This window comes from Alosa pseudoharengus, unplaced genomic scaffold, assembly GCF_046254945.1.
Source record: "Alosa pseudoharengus isolate Yale_2024_CS ecotype anadromous, Long Island Sound unplaced genomic scaffold, YU_APseudo_1.1 YU_APseudo_1.1_scf_16, whole genome shotgun sequence".
Taxonomy (NCBI): domain Eukaryota; kingdom Metazoa; phylum Chordata; class Actinopteri; order Clupeiformes; family Clupeidae; genus Alosa; species Alosa pseudoharengus.
In genome coordinates this window covers 25,168,800-25,186,644 of record NW_027468630.1, presented here as the reverse complement: position 1 = coordinate 25,186,644, position 17,845 = coordinate 25,168,800, and the positions used below count along the sequence as shown (strand labels likewise).

General features: G+C 41.6%; 1 protein-coding gene across 1 annotated transcript in view; it reads right to left on the bottom strand.

Moving 5' to 3' along the window:
* The window catches only part of trpc3 (transient receptor potential cation channel, subfamily C, member 3), a 38,348-nt gene extending 34,355 nt beyond the window's left edge, over positions 1-3,993 (bottom strand). Inside the window, exon 1 of the mRNA XM_076287543.1 lies at positions 3,836-3,993. Within this exon, the coding sequence (XP_076143658.1) occupies positions 3,836-3,990 (155 nt within the window). The 5' untranslated portion in view covers positions 3,991-3,993. The remainder of the gene's footprint in view (positions 1-3,835) is intronic.
* Between the last annotated feature and the right edge of the window lie 13,852 nt (positions 3,994-17,845).

Below are 17,845 nucleotides of genomic sequence, written 5' to 3'. Positions count from 1 at the left end.
TTGCTGCTATCTTCTACAAGACAGAGTATCCACAGATGAACCTCTCAGTGAGCGCAGCACCTGCATACTTTTCTTGAGGCCTCCACACATAGGCACCGACATGAGTGTGGCGCACGTCGTTTTCAAAGATCAGTGGCATTAGATGCCAAAGTTCGGTCCCACTGCTTTTGCCACTGCTGTGTAGATTATGATTCAGTTCTATTTGTTCTTTGAAGGAGCAGCTCAATAAAATCCATTTTTTTTAATCAAATGCTTGTCAGGCAAGCGTCAAAAAGTGTCAGCACATTCATGTTGGTGCCTATCTGCAATGCGCTTGAAGAGATGTAGAAGCCACTGGGCTCACTTTAGGCACATTCGGTCTGAGTCAAAGATACATTTTAAAACCCTTTAAGCAAAATTGGGGCAGATCAATATTAAAGACGTCGGTCTCTTGGGAAATTTTTTGATGGATTCCCATTTCATAAATGAAAGACCTTACAGGAGCTTCAGCTCACACATTCTGTCAAACTTTTTACATTTTGTAAAAAAAAATACTTTTAATCTCTGTTGATGAACACAGCATCTCTCTCCATTGCCTTATTATGTCACTAACTGAACTGCAAGAGCAACACTACTGCCCTGAAGCATAATGCAGAGTCAGAGACATACTGTATGTAACCTCCTGCATAATAATGCCCTTTATCCACACACAGCAATCTGTGAGTTTTAAGGCGCATAATGATAGCGCTACCAGTCCAGACTGACCACCTCCTCCTCCACCACCACAACCAGATTGGATCCTCCAGGAGCATTTACTGAAAACAGTTGGAATGACGTCTGGGCCTGGCATCATTAGCCACCCCCAGCAACAAGGTGTAATTGGATTTACGACTGCTGTCATGGCCCTCCTACACAGCTCCGGGCTGCTGGCTCCAAAGGCAGCCGGGCCTGGGGGGAACCTGGGCCAGCTCTGGCCCGTCTCTGGCTCAGTGGCAGCCTCCTGCTACGGGGGTGGGAAATATGCGTTTCTGGTGACAGTGACAAGCTGCTAGCAGCACGCAAGTTGTTGTTCAACATCCTGTCAAATGACTAAGTTATTGCTAATTTCCTAGACATTCCTAAGAAATCCGTACTGAGAGGATGGATACTTCAATGCCATTCAAGCAATCGGATTTCCAAACTTTTCAAAAGTCCCAACTGGACAACTGGTCCTTTTGACTAAATATATAGGCATAAGTATATATACTCTTTTGATCCTGTGAGGGAAATTTGGTCTCTGCATTTATCCCAATCTGTGAATTAGTGAAACACACACAGCTACAGCAGCGCTCAGGGAGCAGTGAGGGGTTAGGTGCCTTGCTCAAGGGCACTTCAGCCGTGGATGTGGGCATGGGAGAGCAGTGCTCAACCACTTCCCCCACCCACATTTTTCTTACTGGGTCAGGGATCGAACCGGCAACCCTTCGGTTACAAGCCCGAAGCCCTAACCTGTAGGCCATGACTGACCCTAAATGGCGCCCTCTTAGGCAACCACAATTGAACTATAATTGCTTTGTGATATTTGACATCACATGTAGGCTTTTTCTAATTCGCCCATGTTTTAGTGGCTATTTCTGAGTTCAAGATTTTCATATGAAGGAGGTGACAACCATGCCTCATGTTCATGATGGTTCTTTGGTTATGCACAGCCTCTCCTAATTTATCAAAACCAAGGCAAAAGTGGTTTCCATTCTATGTCTCTTTTAATGATTCAAAGTTTCATCCAAATATGAATTCATCCAAATTTACCTGTGATAATTTGTGAAAAGGCTGAGTCTAAGGAAGCCATGGGTTTTCTAGCTCTATGGGTTTTCTAGCTCCATGGGTTTCCTAGCTCCTAGTTTTCTAGCTTTTCTTTATTCCCTTCTGCATGGGAGTCTATGGGTAAAAGGTTGAGATCTGAAGACAGTTGCCTGATTCTTTTCACCAAATGTCAGGTCTGCCATTCAACACTAGTGGCACCAACAGGTGGAAATTGGATGTGTGTTAATGCATGCGCCTAGCCTGGTTAGCACGCAGACCTTGGGTCTGGAAAAGGTTAATTGACTTAGCAATTCCAGCAGGGATGTATAACTAGTAGTGAAATTAATCTTAAATTGGTGCATTAAATTCTTACCAAATCGCTTCAGAAGTCTAATAATCTCATAAACGAAGGTTTTAAATGCAGTTGATTACTCAATTTGAAAGAAATACATGTCCATGCCGGATTAGGTATGCGTGCCCGTATTTTAGGGACATTTGAAATGGGCTTCAATGGCCTCTTGGCCAGACGGACCTGCACAGCAAATCCCAAATTCAGGTTCATATGGGTATTCCTAGGCTAGCATGCGCCTGAACTGTATGGTTTTTGAAACTTTTGAAATACCATGGTCATCACAGACAATTATATTTAGCAACGGAGCTACCAAACAGACAATAGTGCCATACCTATCTCAGCAATGTTTTGATATATGAAAGCAAAGTTGCACCCATTGTCCGGACACTCCGACAATTTGGCATCTTTTGAACACTAGGGTGCGCTGTAACCAGTACAAATGTTTTTTTTGTCCACAGGCTAACATGGCAACTTATATCAGTGTAATTCATATAGCGGTCATACTGGATTTTATCAATGAAGATCAAGGGCCTCAATTTTCCTTTTTCCAATATCCATCAAATTTGCTCCAGAAGATATTCAAACCAAAGTTGGCTTTTTGATTTTTTTGTGTTCTAAATTAGTTGTGAAGCCACCAAACAGGAAGTGAGCTCATATCTTGGGCAATCTTTGGTCATCTGCAACGAAACTTTGTTATGTGCTTGATTATTATGACATCAAGTGTCCCTTCTATGTACTGTATAACCTAGCCTACTGTCATATTGTACTTTTCTACATCATGTACACCTCGCTTAATACATTTGTGTGCACGTTGAGCCTGGTGTATGCCCTTACAAAATGCCATTCATTATCTACAAAGCATTTTTTGTTGTTTCTCACCCTTGCAACAAGCATAACTGCATGAGTATAAACATCCAATTACACAGTAGGCCTACCTGACTTGATTTGACTGGTCGGCTGAGGGACAAATGGATGACTTTTAATCAATGGCATCACCCACGCTTGATGCCATTGATTACTGCTGTGAAATTGTATGTCAGTTTGCAATATAATCAACGCTATGGATAGTTTAGAAATTAGCTGATGCTCAAGATAGTTTCAGTGGAATGATGGGATGCTGCTCGTCTTCGCAGGTTGTTGATTCATTCGCCTATAGGCCTACTCCACCAACGCGACAACGCAGTTATTAATCCAGGAGGTCGTTTAGAATAAAACATCAATTTCATTTAAACAACGATGTTTTTAAAGAAGATTAAAGAAGATTTTTTGTATAGATTAGTAGACAAATATGCCTTTTAGAGAGCAATAGGCTACATTGTTTTCTTAATCAAGAATACAAATCACATCTTCCAAGTAAACGCCACACCGTAAATAGCGAATCATAGTTTCGTCCACTAGATGGTACTGCCGCGATGCTGTACAGGAAACTATTGCCTAGTACTTGCCTAGATATTTTCAGAACCTTGCACCTTTTGTCTTATAAAGTTGTATTCACTGTCAAATTAACCATAATGTCTACCTAAATCAAATGCACGTGGCGAATCAACACGCTGAAACAAGACCTATCCTTAAAAAAAAAAGCAAATGAAAAATATCTGGATTGTATTTTAAAACTTCCTCAAACATGTTAACATGACGCTAATTTTTTTGACATATGCAGCAGCTCTATATTATCATAGCTTTACTCGTTCTGCAATGAGGTGAATTCATGCAAACACTCACATATTATATCGGTAATATCCTGAGCAATCTCTAAAGGTCTTGACGGATTTCACGTAATGTGCATCCACACCGCCGTTCTCCTCTTTCCAGCACTGCTCATCTTCGTCTTCGGAGAACGAGACCCGCTTACTGTACTTTCTCTCTTTCGTGGACATACAGACAGATGCTCTCCCTCGCCCTTTGCGCTGGCGACCAGGTGCGGCACGACTCTGAGCCCAGCCAAGAAGCCGACCGTGGAGCGCCTGACTCTCACCAATCCGAGTTGGAGCTCCTCGCTGCACAGTAGTTTGCACGGGTGACCAGCGGGAGGTGTGTGTGAGTGTGTGTGTGTGTGTGTGGGAGGTTGGGGACTTACCCCTACCCATCTTCCTCGAGAGAGATTCATAAAACCACAGGGACCATCATCACTCTCTCATTCTCACCGCTGCTGATGGAGGCAGCCAGCAGGACTCTCTCTCACTCTCTCCTTTTTATGCATTTTATGTAGATTTTATATAGAACAGTTTCCCCTTACTAGTCTCTCTCTCTCTCTCTCTCTCTCTCTGTCTGTGTGTGTGTGTGTGTGAGAGAGAGAGGGAGAGAGAGAGGGAGACTGTGTGTGTATGTATGCGACTTCTTTTTTCAGCAGCTGTCACTGAATGTGACAGAAACATTAAGGATTTGCAGAAATACATGTACACTCATGCACAGTTCAGGCGAGACATCGAGGAAGGAAAAGGCTCTCGAGTGTAGACAAACAGTACAAGTACAGCTGGTTAATTTACAGATGCTTAACTCCTTAAACTGTATTTTTTTCTCTGTGGATTGTCCAACCGTATTGGTACCTTCAAAAATTAATAGATTGAAGAATTAGAGGATGTATAATTTTTGCATAATTTTGTGCAACCTGCAGCAATCACTCTCTCACTCTCTCTCTTTCTTTCCATTCTGTCTGTCTTTAAGTGTTTGCAAGTACCGTGTAGTGTTTCGTGTGTGTGCGTGTGTATGTGTGTGTTCTGTCTGTGTCCACATTCCTAATGCCCTAAGTGTGCGTGCATATGACAGGCTGGGTTCCTGCTGTTTGCCATGAGTAGCCTGGCTTTGCTCAGCAAATGAGCAAATTGTTGCTCAGCAAATACCTCAGTATAAGATATGGATTTTTTCCTGTGCTTCTAGTGAATTACAATAGAACAATATAATGTATAACTTCGTAATGCAGCAAAATACCTCAAGTGATACTCATCATCAAACCATGGGGGTGGTAAGAGTAAACAAAATGCTGACTGTTCAAAAATTGTAATCATGTGATCAAATAATACTTGGTTGCTTATGTACAATGACATATGTGCAGGGAGCTTTAGGTCAATGGAGACAAAGGGCAACATTAGTGGCAATTGATCACTTGGCCCCTTTGTCATTCTCAGTGATGTGTGATGTAAAGTAGAGGTATTGACGAGTGGCATTAGACAATCACAGATGGGCCTATCAGAGCTTGGTAGACCAGGCAGAGGACTGACCAATATCCTCAGGTCAATGAATTGGGTCCGCCTCGACAAAATGATCTTAGGAAAGACTATTGCCACTGAATCTCATGCGAAAATCTATTCTCTCAGTATGATGGAGAGGCTCTCCTCAGACACTGCCACTCTGACACTGCATAATTTCCTCATCTAACTTGTATTCTGTTGCTATATACATGTGCTGTTGTTGGCATAAAAGACAGTCCAAACAATAAAGCTGCAAAAATACTTAAATGATAATATTAAATAGTAACATTATCAAGGTTCCTAACATAACAACAATATTGACAGGACGTGCTATTGACAACAAACGTAACACACCTACTGACAAACCTTAAAATGACAGGCTGTCACGTCTAGATTCCCTACATGGATAACCTATTGTGTTTCAACCAGGGAGATTCCCTGGAGAGTTGACACTGCCATTTGTGTGAGTGGATGTTGCGGCTGGCTAAATCAATGACCCATAGCTTCCATGCATGGATGTGTAGAATGCCAATCCTGCTGACAGAGCAATCATTTACCCCATAGAGTACTGCATGCACGTCTGGCAAGGAAATACTACCGGCTAAGAATGAACCACATAAATATTTCAATGTTATGTTTCAATGGTTTTTATGAGTCGGTCGCCTCTTAAGTGTCAAGTCAAATTTATCTTGAGCATAAAATGCAAAGATAGAAAAGTGATACATTTACATCTAACACAGTGTTAACTATGACCTAAGACCTAGTATTCAGTGAAAAGAAGTTGCTTTAATATAGGAAACATGAGCAAATTAATACTGTTTTGTCACATCGGTCTTCAGCTGTGCTAAATTTACATGCAAATACTTCTGTGACAAAAATATGACATGGATAAAAACAACCAAATAAACTCTCTAGAATGGGACAAGTTAGCTGGTCATGCTGCCCCTTTGCTATGGATACTCGAGGCATGGATTCCCGGTGGGCCGACGCACCTTTTGGGCCGATAGAATAGGCTATATATATAATTTAATCATTTTGGCCAACGATCGGCCCAAAGGAAGGACAATCAGCGGCCCATTGGTTACATTTCCATATTGACACTCGACTGATCCAATAACAGCTCACGTCAGGCCCCACCCCTCGCATTTGACCCAGAGCCAGGATTTTGTGAGCGCATCAAAAGTTAATCGAAGTTGCCTACACGAAATTGCGGCGGGTGCCGGTAGTGACAATAGTGCAAAAGTAACACCAATGTAGAAGCTTCAAAAATACAACATTGCAAGTAGGCTAGCATATGTCAGCAACATGTTGAAGTTCGTTGAGTTTGAACGAGGATGTAAGCAAGCAAACAGAGCAGAGGGACAGTGAGCAGGTGGTGGAGCCTAGTTGAGGCTACATGATAAGAACTCAGTGGTGGAGCAGGTAGGCTATGTGTGACATGCCATGCTGATGATGATTATGATGACTTATTAATTGCGATAATGTAATGATATGGTAATGATAATGTAAGGCCGTGCTGTGATTATAATAACAAATAGCGCAACTTAAATGAATGATTTGTAAACCCGGACAGCAAAAGAGTGTCAAATCGATGTTAATTGTTGGTCAGATTGATCAGTTTCCGTCAGAAGCCCAAAATTCAACATCGATGGCATGAGTGGTTGGTCTCTCAAAGTAGAGCGTCGAAAGGGTTCCATCTTGGAAGGGTTATCATGGTAAAGATGGGCTAAAAGACTGTAGACTGACGAAAATGTAGGCTACAAAACATCAAGTATTATTCATGCACAAGCCAACTAATATACAGTAACCTATACGATAGGCTACTGGAAGACATTAGCCTAAAGATAATTCGTTAATGTAGCTATAATGTTCCAAAATGTACCAGCAATGTAGTATAGCCTACAGGAATAAAATATTTCCAGCAACGGCCCTGTTTATTATGACCGCCGCGCAGCGAAGCGGCGGTCATATAGGTTTAGTCAGAATTTTTTTTTATTTATTTTTTTTTTATTTATTTTTTTTTCTTTTTCGCATGCCCAAATTTCTGTCAATGATTCCCGGGACACTGAAAGACCGGGGTACACGAAACTTGGTGGGCATGTAACCCCACATGGATAGCATGGAACCATCGTTTTGATCTGTAGCCCCCCCCGCTGGACTGGACCCCCGAAAGGAGGGTAGGGCAGACACAGTTTTCTGTGAATATCTCGAAAACCGTAGGGTTTAGGAGGACCATTTTTTTTTGTATGTTGATCTCAAGGGGCCATGTCAACCCATTCCATAACCACTCATTTCATGTATAGCGCCACCTAGTTAAACACAAAAAAGTAAAAATTAGGTGTTGTAATGGAAGGTATCTGTGACCTAACAACGTCAAAACTGTACAAAATTGGAAGTGTAGGATCATTATGACACCCTCTGTATGCACGCCAAGTTTTGTGGAATTCCGTTCATGGGGGGCCACACAATAAATTAATTTATGTTACTATACACCAACTGGCCTGTAGGTGGCCGGAGACAGTTTTCTGTGAATATCTCGATAACCGTAGGGCCTAGGAGGTCCACCTTTTTTATGTATGTTGGTCTTAAGGGGGCATGTCAACCCATCCCATTACCACTTATTTTATGTATAGCACATTCACAGTAATCATACGTATGACACATACTCACACAGTAGACATATGTACGCTTGCATGCACAGGCACATACTCAGGCACACACACAAGCACGCACACACACACCCACACACACACACACACACACTCACACACACCCACACACATAACATAAACATAACACAAACAATCAAGAATTTCTCAGAATTATGAACAGGCAAGATGGAGGTGGGGTTGTATAAAATTAATTTTACATGTGAAATCTATGAACTAATCATGTTTTGGTACTTGTTGTCTAGCAGATACCAGTGAGAATTGAGTGTGGATAATGCAATTTAGTGAGACAGTTAGAATCATATAGGCCTTTCAGCGTGATTTATTTTTGTGGAAAAAATGTGCTGGACTGGGCGGCGGTCATATTTTGTACCGCTCTGCGGTACATCTAGTTTTGTGTTGTTTCAGTTGTCCTTCAGTGATTAACTTCTACGACAATCTAGGTAATTTAGCTCTTTACACATAGGCTTCAGTAACTGTTTGGTGCTGCTGTCAGTTGAGCATTGTATAGTTTAAATGTAGCCTATTGAATAATTTGAAATGATACTTTGAATTCAAGCAGAAACTCTTCTTTAATAATTGCTTGTAGGCTATAGCCTAGGCTACTTGAATATGGAGATCATGTGCTCCATGGCTACCATTGATCAGTCAGAGTGATAGCCAATGAGGCCTACATCACTTTCAGTGCTCCATGACAGTTGAAAATATATGCATGTTTAAGGGTAATGCAAAGATTTTGTATTTAATTTAATTTAATTAGGTGTGCCCGACCGATTTGAGGGCCGCTTGGGCCAAATATGCCAGGGCCGATTTTTGATCCCAGTCCGCCCCTGACTCCAGGTAATGTGATGTGTCCTTGATAACTCTTATCTCAACACCCACTGAGCTGTTAAACTGAACCCCATTCACCTGAAGGGGAAAACTAACCACATGTGCATGATCTCAGTGGGTGAAATGAAATCTAGCCTTATCAAAACAGAGTGCATGTGGATGCAAGCGAGTGTGTTTTTCTCCTAATTCAGAGTGTCTCCTGAGCTTTGTCTTCTTCGTCACAGTGATTAGCACCAGCTCCCCTACGGTGACGTCTAAAAATAAAAGCCAGGGTCCAATAAGAACACAATGACCCCTGCTCGCGCAGTGAGACACTATTGAGTGATGCGTACTGTCGAGGCAGGAGCACTTTGACCACACAGATGATCTCAGCAGAGTTTTGTAAACTGCTGCTGTGGTTTTAGAAGAGATCCCGCACACTGTCCATTCCGCATGCAAAAATGTATTTGAATATAACACAACGTTTCGGTCTCAGACCTACTCATCAGGTAAATTCCTAAACTGCTGCTGCCCAGGAAAACCCTAGTGGTGCTCATCCTATCTCTTGCCACTCTGAGGATTTGGAAGACACTGTCGCCGTACATTTAAGCTTTACATCAAACTTCAAACATATGCCTGTTGCATGGGAATAAAGTTAGATTTATCTTTGCCAGCAGTTTGCAATTTTAAGATTTAGTTGTTCCCAACAAAGCACAAAAACACACTTCATATGAGAGGGATACTTATCTAAAACAAATATATGTTGAAGAGAAAATAAGCTGTCCAGAACTCAGATTGCAATTGGAAATGGGAAAGTCCTCATTTGACCAGTCTGCACTACCGCATGTAAATCTCATCTTACACATGTGCATGCATAATGCATCTAAGCAGACAGGCAAAGTGTCAAGATGGAATAGCCTGGCACGTGTCAAGTAGGCTATCATCCTTCGAGCATACATGTTGGAACATTCCGGAATATACAGCAATCTTACTCCTCATCCCACACAAATGGCAGTGTAAAAAAATGACGATGTAGCATTATTTAACTGTGTCTGTAACACTGTTGGTCCTGCCTCTCACCATTATGCTCTGCTTCCTGCTGTGACATCAGCAGATTTCATCCATGTGGCTGGTCCTTGCCTGTTTGTGTGTCAAAATGTCAGAGACAGTGGTAAAGGTAACTGAATGCATGTATTACAGATTACGTATTTAAAATACAAAGTGAGTAACTGTATTTGAATACAGTTACACTGATACATTTAAGGGATTACATTTTCAATTATAACACGAAGGACATGGCTTTTCAAACTCAAATTCAAATTTGAACCACACCATGTAGCCTGTGGACCTATCCCTCTGGTGGTTCCTTTCTCTTTCCTTCTCTGTTTATATTGATAGCCTAAAGGAGAAACTTAAGTATAGTATAGTATAAGTATATATATATATATATATCCCGTGAGGAAAATTTGGTCTCTGCATTTAACCCAATCGGTGAATTAGTGAAACACAAACAGCACACAGTGAAGTGAAGCACACACTAATCCCGGCGCAGTGAGCTGCCTGCTACAATAGTGGCGCTCGGGGAGCAGTGAGGGCTTAGGTGCCTTGCTCAAGGGCACTTCAGCCGCAGCCCATTGGTCGGGGTTCGAACCGGCAACCCTCCGGTTACAAGTCCAGAGTGCTAACCAGTGGGCCACAGCTGCCCTACTTCACAGGGAATGCTAATTTAGGGAAGGGGGGAATTAATTTAGTCTAATTATTGGTTTTGTTGTAAGCCAATTAGGGCCAGCATGTTTTAGACGAGTGTAGGTTCTCGTTTCTTGACAGGATGTTCTGCTAAAAGACATGTAACTCCCCATGTGCTGTTGAAAATTCATTACAAAGAATCTGTGTACACTATAGCCTTTTAGCCTAGAGACAATTAGATTTTTGTTCTGTCTTTTACACAATGACACTAAGGGTGTGTTCCAAACGGGTAAAGTTGCTGCCTTTTAAGATATCTAACTGGGGAGCAAGGCAGCAAGTGCGGTTCGAAACCGAAAAAACAAATTCTGCTGCCTTTTAAGATATCTTAGAATTCCCAAATAACGGTCATTTTTGGAGGCAGCATCCTACCCATAATCCCTTGCGGCAACGTCTGAAACAGCTGTGAAAGGTAAACAAACATGGCGGATGAAATCGGTAATGGCTGCTGAATCTGTTTAAAATGTCATTTGTGTGACCTTATTATGACCGCCGCGCAGCGAAGTAGCGGTCATATAGGTTTAGTCAGAATTTTTTTTTTTCTTTTTCTTTTTCTTTTTCGCATGCCCAAATTTCCGTCAATGAGTCCCGGGACACTGAAAGACCGGGGTACACGAAACTTGGTGGGCATGTAACCCCACATGGATAGCATGGAACCATCGTTTTTCATTTTGATCTGTAGCCCCCCCGCTGGACTGGACCCCCCAAAAGGAGGGTAGGGCAGACACAGTTTTCTGTGAATATCTCGAAAACCGTAGGGTTTAGGAGGACCATTTGTTTTTTGTATGTTGATCTCCAGGGGCCATGTCAACCCATTCCATAACCACTCATTTCATGTATAGCGCCACCTAGTTAAACACAAAAAAGTAAAAATGAGGTGTTGTAATTGAAGGTATCTGTGACCTAACATAGTCAAAACTGCACGAAATTGGAAGTGTAGGATCATTATGACACCCTCTGTATGCACGCCAAATTTTGTGGAATTCCGTTCATGGAGGGCCACACAATAAATTCATTTATGTGTGCTATACACCAACTGGCCTGTAGGTGGCCGGAGACAGTTTTCTGTGAATATCTCGAGAACCGTAGGGCCTAGGAGGTCCACCTTTTTATGTATGTTGGTCTTAAGGGGGCATGTCAACCCATCCCATTACCACTTATTTCATGTATAGCGCCACCTAGTTAAAAATTAAAAAGCAAAAAATTGTGTTTTCATCACAATATCTCTGGCTGACAAGGTCAAAACTGCACGAAATTAAAAGTGTAGGATCATTATGACACCCTCCGAATGCATGCCAAGTTTTGTGTACTTTTTTCGTTCATGGGGGGCCTTACAATAAAATAATTTATGTGTACATTTAGTGACGTACACCAACAAGGATTCCTGGGACACTGAAAGACCGGGGTACACAAAACTTGGTGGGCATGTACCCCCACATGGATAGCATGGAACCGTCATTTTTCGTTTTGATCTGTAGCCCCCCCGCTGGACTGGACCCCCCGAAAGGAGGGTAGGGCAGACACAGTTCTCTGTGAATATCTTGAGAACTGTAGGGCCTAGGATGACCATTTTTTTCCGTATGTTTGCTTCCAGGGGTCATGTTAACCCATTTCATGTGCACACATGTGCACAAACAGATACACACACACACACACACATACATTCACAGTAATCATACGTATGACACATACTCACACAGTAGACATATGTACGCTTGCATGCACAGGCACATACGCAGGCACACACACAAGCACGCACACACACACCCACACACACACACACACACATACACTCACACACACCCACACACATAACATAAACATAACACAAACAATCAAGAATTTCTCAGAATTATGAACAGGCAAGATGGAGGTGGGGTTGTATAAAATTAATTTTACATGTGAAATCTATGAACTAATCATGTTTTGGTACTTGTTGTCTAGCAGATACCAGTGAGAATTGAGTGTGGATAATGCAATTTAGTGAGACAGTTAGAATCATATAGGCCTTTCAGCGTGATTTCTTTTTGTGGAAAAAATGTGCTGGACTGGGCGGCGGTCATATTTTGTACCGCTCTGCGGTACATCTAGTTTTGCTTAGATTTGTAGATAAGAGATGAAAAATAAACAACTTACTATCTGATTATGCCATTGTTGTAACTATTAATAGCGTCTGGTCTGATATATCTGCCGGCCGTAAAACTAATTTATACCGTTAGCCTGCTAGCTTACGTAAGCTAATTTAGTTTAACGTCAGGCCTTTGCTAACGTCATACCGTAGTGTTAACCAAAGATTCTAGAGTGCTATGTTAATTTTAAAAGATGCATTTAATCCAAAGTCATGTCTAGTGAGACAGCTCTCTATGTAGGGAGGGAGGCAGTAGGCAGCTGTCTCCCGTTTCGAACACACCCTAAGAGTGTCATAGCACATTGTATATCAATCAATTTTCATTGTAAAGCAGGTTTTGGGTTGTTGTTGACTATGGGTCTTTCAAGTTCACATAACCTCACCTAATTGTTTCATCCACTGCTAATCAAATATGATACAATACTGATGTAATCCAAAGTATTCAAAATATGTTATTCACTTTGAGTACTGTATCGGAATATGTTACAAAATATATTTTAGGGCACATATTCTGTAATCTGTAGAGGAATACATTTTAATAGTAACCTTCCCAACGCTCGTCAGAGATGATTGCATTTCAGCATATGACTGATGACTGATGACTACTGTTGGATCCTGTTAGCACATGACCAGTAAACATAAATGTGTGAAATATCTGAATAGATATTTGCATACAGAGTGAAATTGATCAAAGATGATCCATAAAATGATACATAAAAGTAATGGAGATACTGTAGATCAGTCAAACTCTTTGTTTTCTGATGGGCTATGGAGGGATGCCCCTATTTCGGAGGCAGTAAGGTCTTAGGGATTTCAGTATGGACTATTTCTATTTCTATAGAATTATGTATGTACAGTATTGACTATTTTCTCATTCTATTTCAGCAACCACTAGCAATATTGAAATAAATATACTAGTGATTTCAATGTGACTTACATTTATTATTTAGAAATGCCTCTTTAAAGCTTCTGTTCGTTTGTAAAATATGGACCAGAGGTCACTGAGGTCATTCCTCAGAGGTCGCTCTGTGGTAGTCTCATGTTATTGAATGCTCCCTCGTGTCAGCTTATTTTAGTTGCTTGTCCAACAGGATGGTTGTTTGTCTTTCGCCCTTAATATCCATTTATCCTGCTGTGGCTCAATATGCTTTTGGGGGGCATTCTGCTAACTCAGCTGGGGGTCCCCCTACAGCCAAAGGCCTCTCCTCTCAGAGAGAAGAATAGACAAACAAAAAAACCAAAATGGAGGTGGTGATGCGACAGCAGTCGATCCTGCCTGTTGCTAAGGTGTTTAATTATTATGACTGCCGTGCAGCGAAGGGGCGGTCATATAGGTTTAGTCAGATTTTTTTTTCTTTTTCGCATGCCTAAATTTCCGTCAATGAGTCCCGGGACACTGAAAGACCGGGGTACACGAAACTTGGTGGGCATGTAACCCCACATGGATAGCATGGAACCATCATTTTTCGTTTTGATCTGTAGCCCCCCCGCTGGACTGGACCCCCCGAAAGGAGGGTAGGGCAGACACAGTTTTCTGTGAATATCTCGAAAACCGTAGGGTTTAGTAGGACCATTTTTTTTTGTATGTTGATCTCAAGGGGCCATGTTAACCCATTTCATGTGCACACATGTGCACAAACAGATACACACACACACACACACACATACATTCACAGTAATCATACGTATGACACATACTCACACAGTAGACATATGTACGCTTGCATGCACAGGCACATACGCAGGCACACACACAAGCACGCACACACACACACACACACACACTCACACACACACACACCCACACACATAACATAAACATAACACAAACAATCAAGAATTTCTCAGAATTATGAACAGGCAAGATGGAGGTGGGGTTGTATAAAATGTATTTTACATGTGAAATCTATGAACTAATCATGTTTTGGTACTTGTTGTCTAGCAGATACCAAGAATTGAGTGTGGATAATGCAATTTAGTGAGACAGTTAGAATCATATAGGCCTTTCAGCGTGATTTCTTTTTGTGGAAAAAATGTGCTGGACTGGGCGGCGGTCATATTTTGTACCGCTCTGCGGTACATGTAGTTGCAGTGTCACGCTGTAGTGTTGAGCCTGGGCTGCTTAGTGGAGGAGTGTGTGTGTGTGTGTGTGTGTGTGTGTGTGTGGGTTGGGGGGGGGGGGGTGATTGAAGGGTGGTCTGTATCAAAGGGGGAATGGGGTGGAAAACAAAATGCCTCCGACAACCTTGAAATGCCGCCAAATGTTTGATTCAGAAGCATGGAGAGTGCTATGTGTTCATCACCTTATTTAATCATGAGGCCAGTTCAGTTTCCTTTTATTCCAAGACTCCAGCACTTGAAGGTCACAGTGTGTTTAATTTCTCTCAGCCTCCACATCTCATGGACAGGAGAAAAAAAATCTATATTGGTTCTTCAGAAAAATAAAAAAAAATACAGTATATATTATGGTGAGGCTTTGGCATGCTATTTGTTATGCTTTGACATTGTGACACTGTCGCTTAAACATGTAGCGTTGAGGGAAGCGGCCTGGACTCCTATGCCTCATGATGTACATCTTTCCAACTGTGGGCTCACTCTAAGTTATTAAACACACACTTATTCCAAAGGGAGTCCAAAGGGACAACCCTGCTGTCCTCCTAAGGGTTTGCCAGTGTGTCTGTGTCCAGTAAAATTTCTGTGTGAGTGTGCGATTAGGTAGGTCATGCAACTAGCCCCTGAAGACAAAAGGTCAAACAAAGGCGAAAATGATTTTTTTTTTTTGAAAGATTTTTACCCACCTCTAATGTGATGAAAGGATCACAAGGTCAACTTTTTGGTACCTGCAATCTGTAATCAAGCAGAGCCTTGTGTCATTTTAAAGATGCTTCCATGAAGTAATCTATAGTATAGGTTTCAGTGTGCACTCTCGAGGTATTGAACCGATGACCTTTGAGATGTCAGCAGCTTGCCTGTGTGCGCACCAAAGCACTCATCATGGCATATTGCATGTCTGCCGTGCATCTGTATTTTCACTAGAAACCCAACAGCTTTAATTCGAGCAGAACTCAGACAGAGCCAATCTGTTACCCGTAGCATGTTATTTCGCTCAAGAATGACACATTTGGCAGTTGCCATATGTGGTTTTCTAAGTCACTTTTCAATTTTCTCCTTTCAATTTTTCAGTAAATCATTAATTAACATGACAAAACTGGGAATTGACAACGTTTCAGAAAACAGGGCAGAGAGTCTGATGAAGAAGACATAAATAATAAACACCTCCCTTCTTTTCATTCCTGAGTGATTTATCTGGGAATAAATCAATATGAGTCAAGATTGGATAATCTCCAAAATACCTTCGGGCGCAACGTTATTTATACCCATCAGTGAAAAAACAATCTACTCTGAAAAAACTCAGGGGATTAACCTGGATAAGGATTGTTCTGCTCCCCACCACAAAAACACTGAAAATAGCAAGCTGACTCCAAATATCTTGAATCTCCCCTTGAGGATCAATAAAGTATCTATGTATCTATCTATCTATCTATCTATCATATACTCACTGCTCCAAGCTTACACATCAACATTTTTTTGGAAGTTGTTTTTCGAGGCTTGGACTGCCCAGTGACTGCCCATCTTGTTTATTTGCCATTAATAAATTAAAGAGCAATGAAAACCCCCGACCACAATCAACAGAAGCACAGTGATGAGTACCTCACACTTCTGAAAGGTAACATAAACATTGATCCCATTCAGCCGTGAGTCAGCACTGGATCTCATTAACGAGTGTATGCTGAATAATACCTCTGAGGACAGACTCAAACACACACAAGGCTTCTGTGCTGACACTCAAATACACACAAGTGTGAAGTCTGTCATCTTTCATTGGGAACTGGAGTTAATGTGCATTTTGGCAACTACGCAGCTGTGCCTACTTGTTTGTTTATTTGCGCTTCTAAAAAAACAAGTGATTGACAAATGAATGCATACAATGGATGTTTTAAGTCTCACTTTGTCATAGGCATCATCCCCTCTCTAGAACATTCTACAAAGGCACAAAAATTTGACCAAGTCAGAACAATGTTTTGGAGGATGAAACATCTGTTCGTTCTCTACAGTCTGCACATGGCACTGAGGTGTAGAGAACAGGCTTGTGCAGGAAGGAATGTACACACACACACACACACACACACACACACACAAACACACACTCACACACTTTCTGTTTCACTGAGCCCACACACATTTCCAAAATGGAGGACTGATTATTGCACAGGACATATGCAGAATTGTGGAGTTGAATTATCTTACACACAGCTGCTCAAGAGTTCAAAGAGGCTTTTCAAGACATGCGAAAAGACGAGCAAGTCATAGATTAGCATGCACGGAGCAATCATTCTCTCCGCGGATTCAGAAGGAGAATGCCCCCTCAGTCACCCGTGTCTTATTGAATCACTGTATGACTAACTGTCTGGTGGTCCCCCTGCTGAGGTGCTCCGGTAGATTTGTAAATACTGCTGCATCAATATCAGCAGGCTTGTGCAGGAAAGCATGCAACTCCAGTTGGCTTGCAGACAGCTAGTGTTGGTGGTTCTGTCATTAGCAGAGATCCTTATGGTGATTGATAGAACAGTAGCATCCATTTCCTGCCTTCTGCTCTTCCTGCGTGTGTGTTTGTGTGTGTTTGTGTGCGACAGGCTGTGCCAGTGAAGCCACTGCACTGGGAGACATCTCCAACTATGGTTGGGTATCGTTTGGGTTTTATCCAATACCGGTGCTAAATCAATACTTTTAAAACGGTGCCGGTGCCGAAACGGTGCCTGAACCGGTACTTTGTTTTTAAAATGTTTTAAATTAAAATGGTCTAAAGCATGAATTGCTTTTTTTTTTATTGATAAGACAAATGTGAACATGAAATTGAACTGTTATATTCAATTTACTATCAATATCTCATTGCTCCTACGAATAATACATTTAAATGTTAAAACAGCTTGCCATGCATGCACACACAATGGTGAGCTCTGCTTTTAAGTTTACCCAGTGTAGGCGGTTGGTCATAATGTATGTTAAAACCGCTTGCCATAAAACTGCCAGGTCATGGACAAAGGCATTTGCAAACAAGCTAATCTAACAGGGACTCTATTTTCCAGTTAATTCAGTGTGTTCCCAAATGCTTCAAGAAATTTCTTGTCTTAAA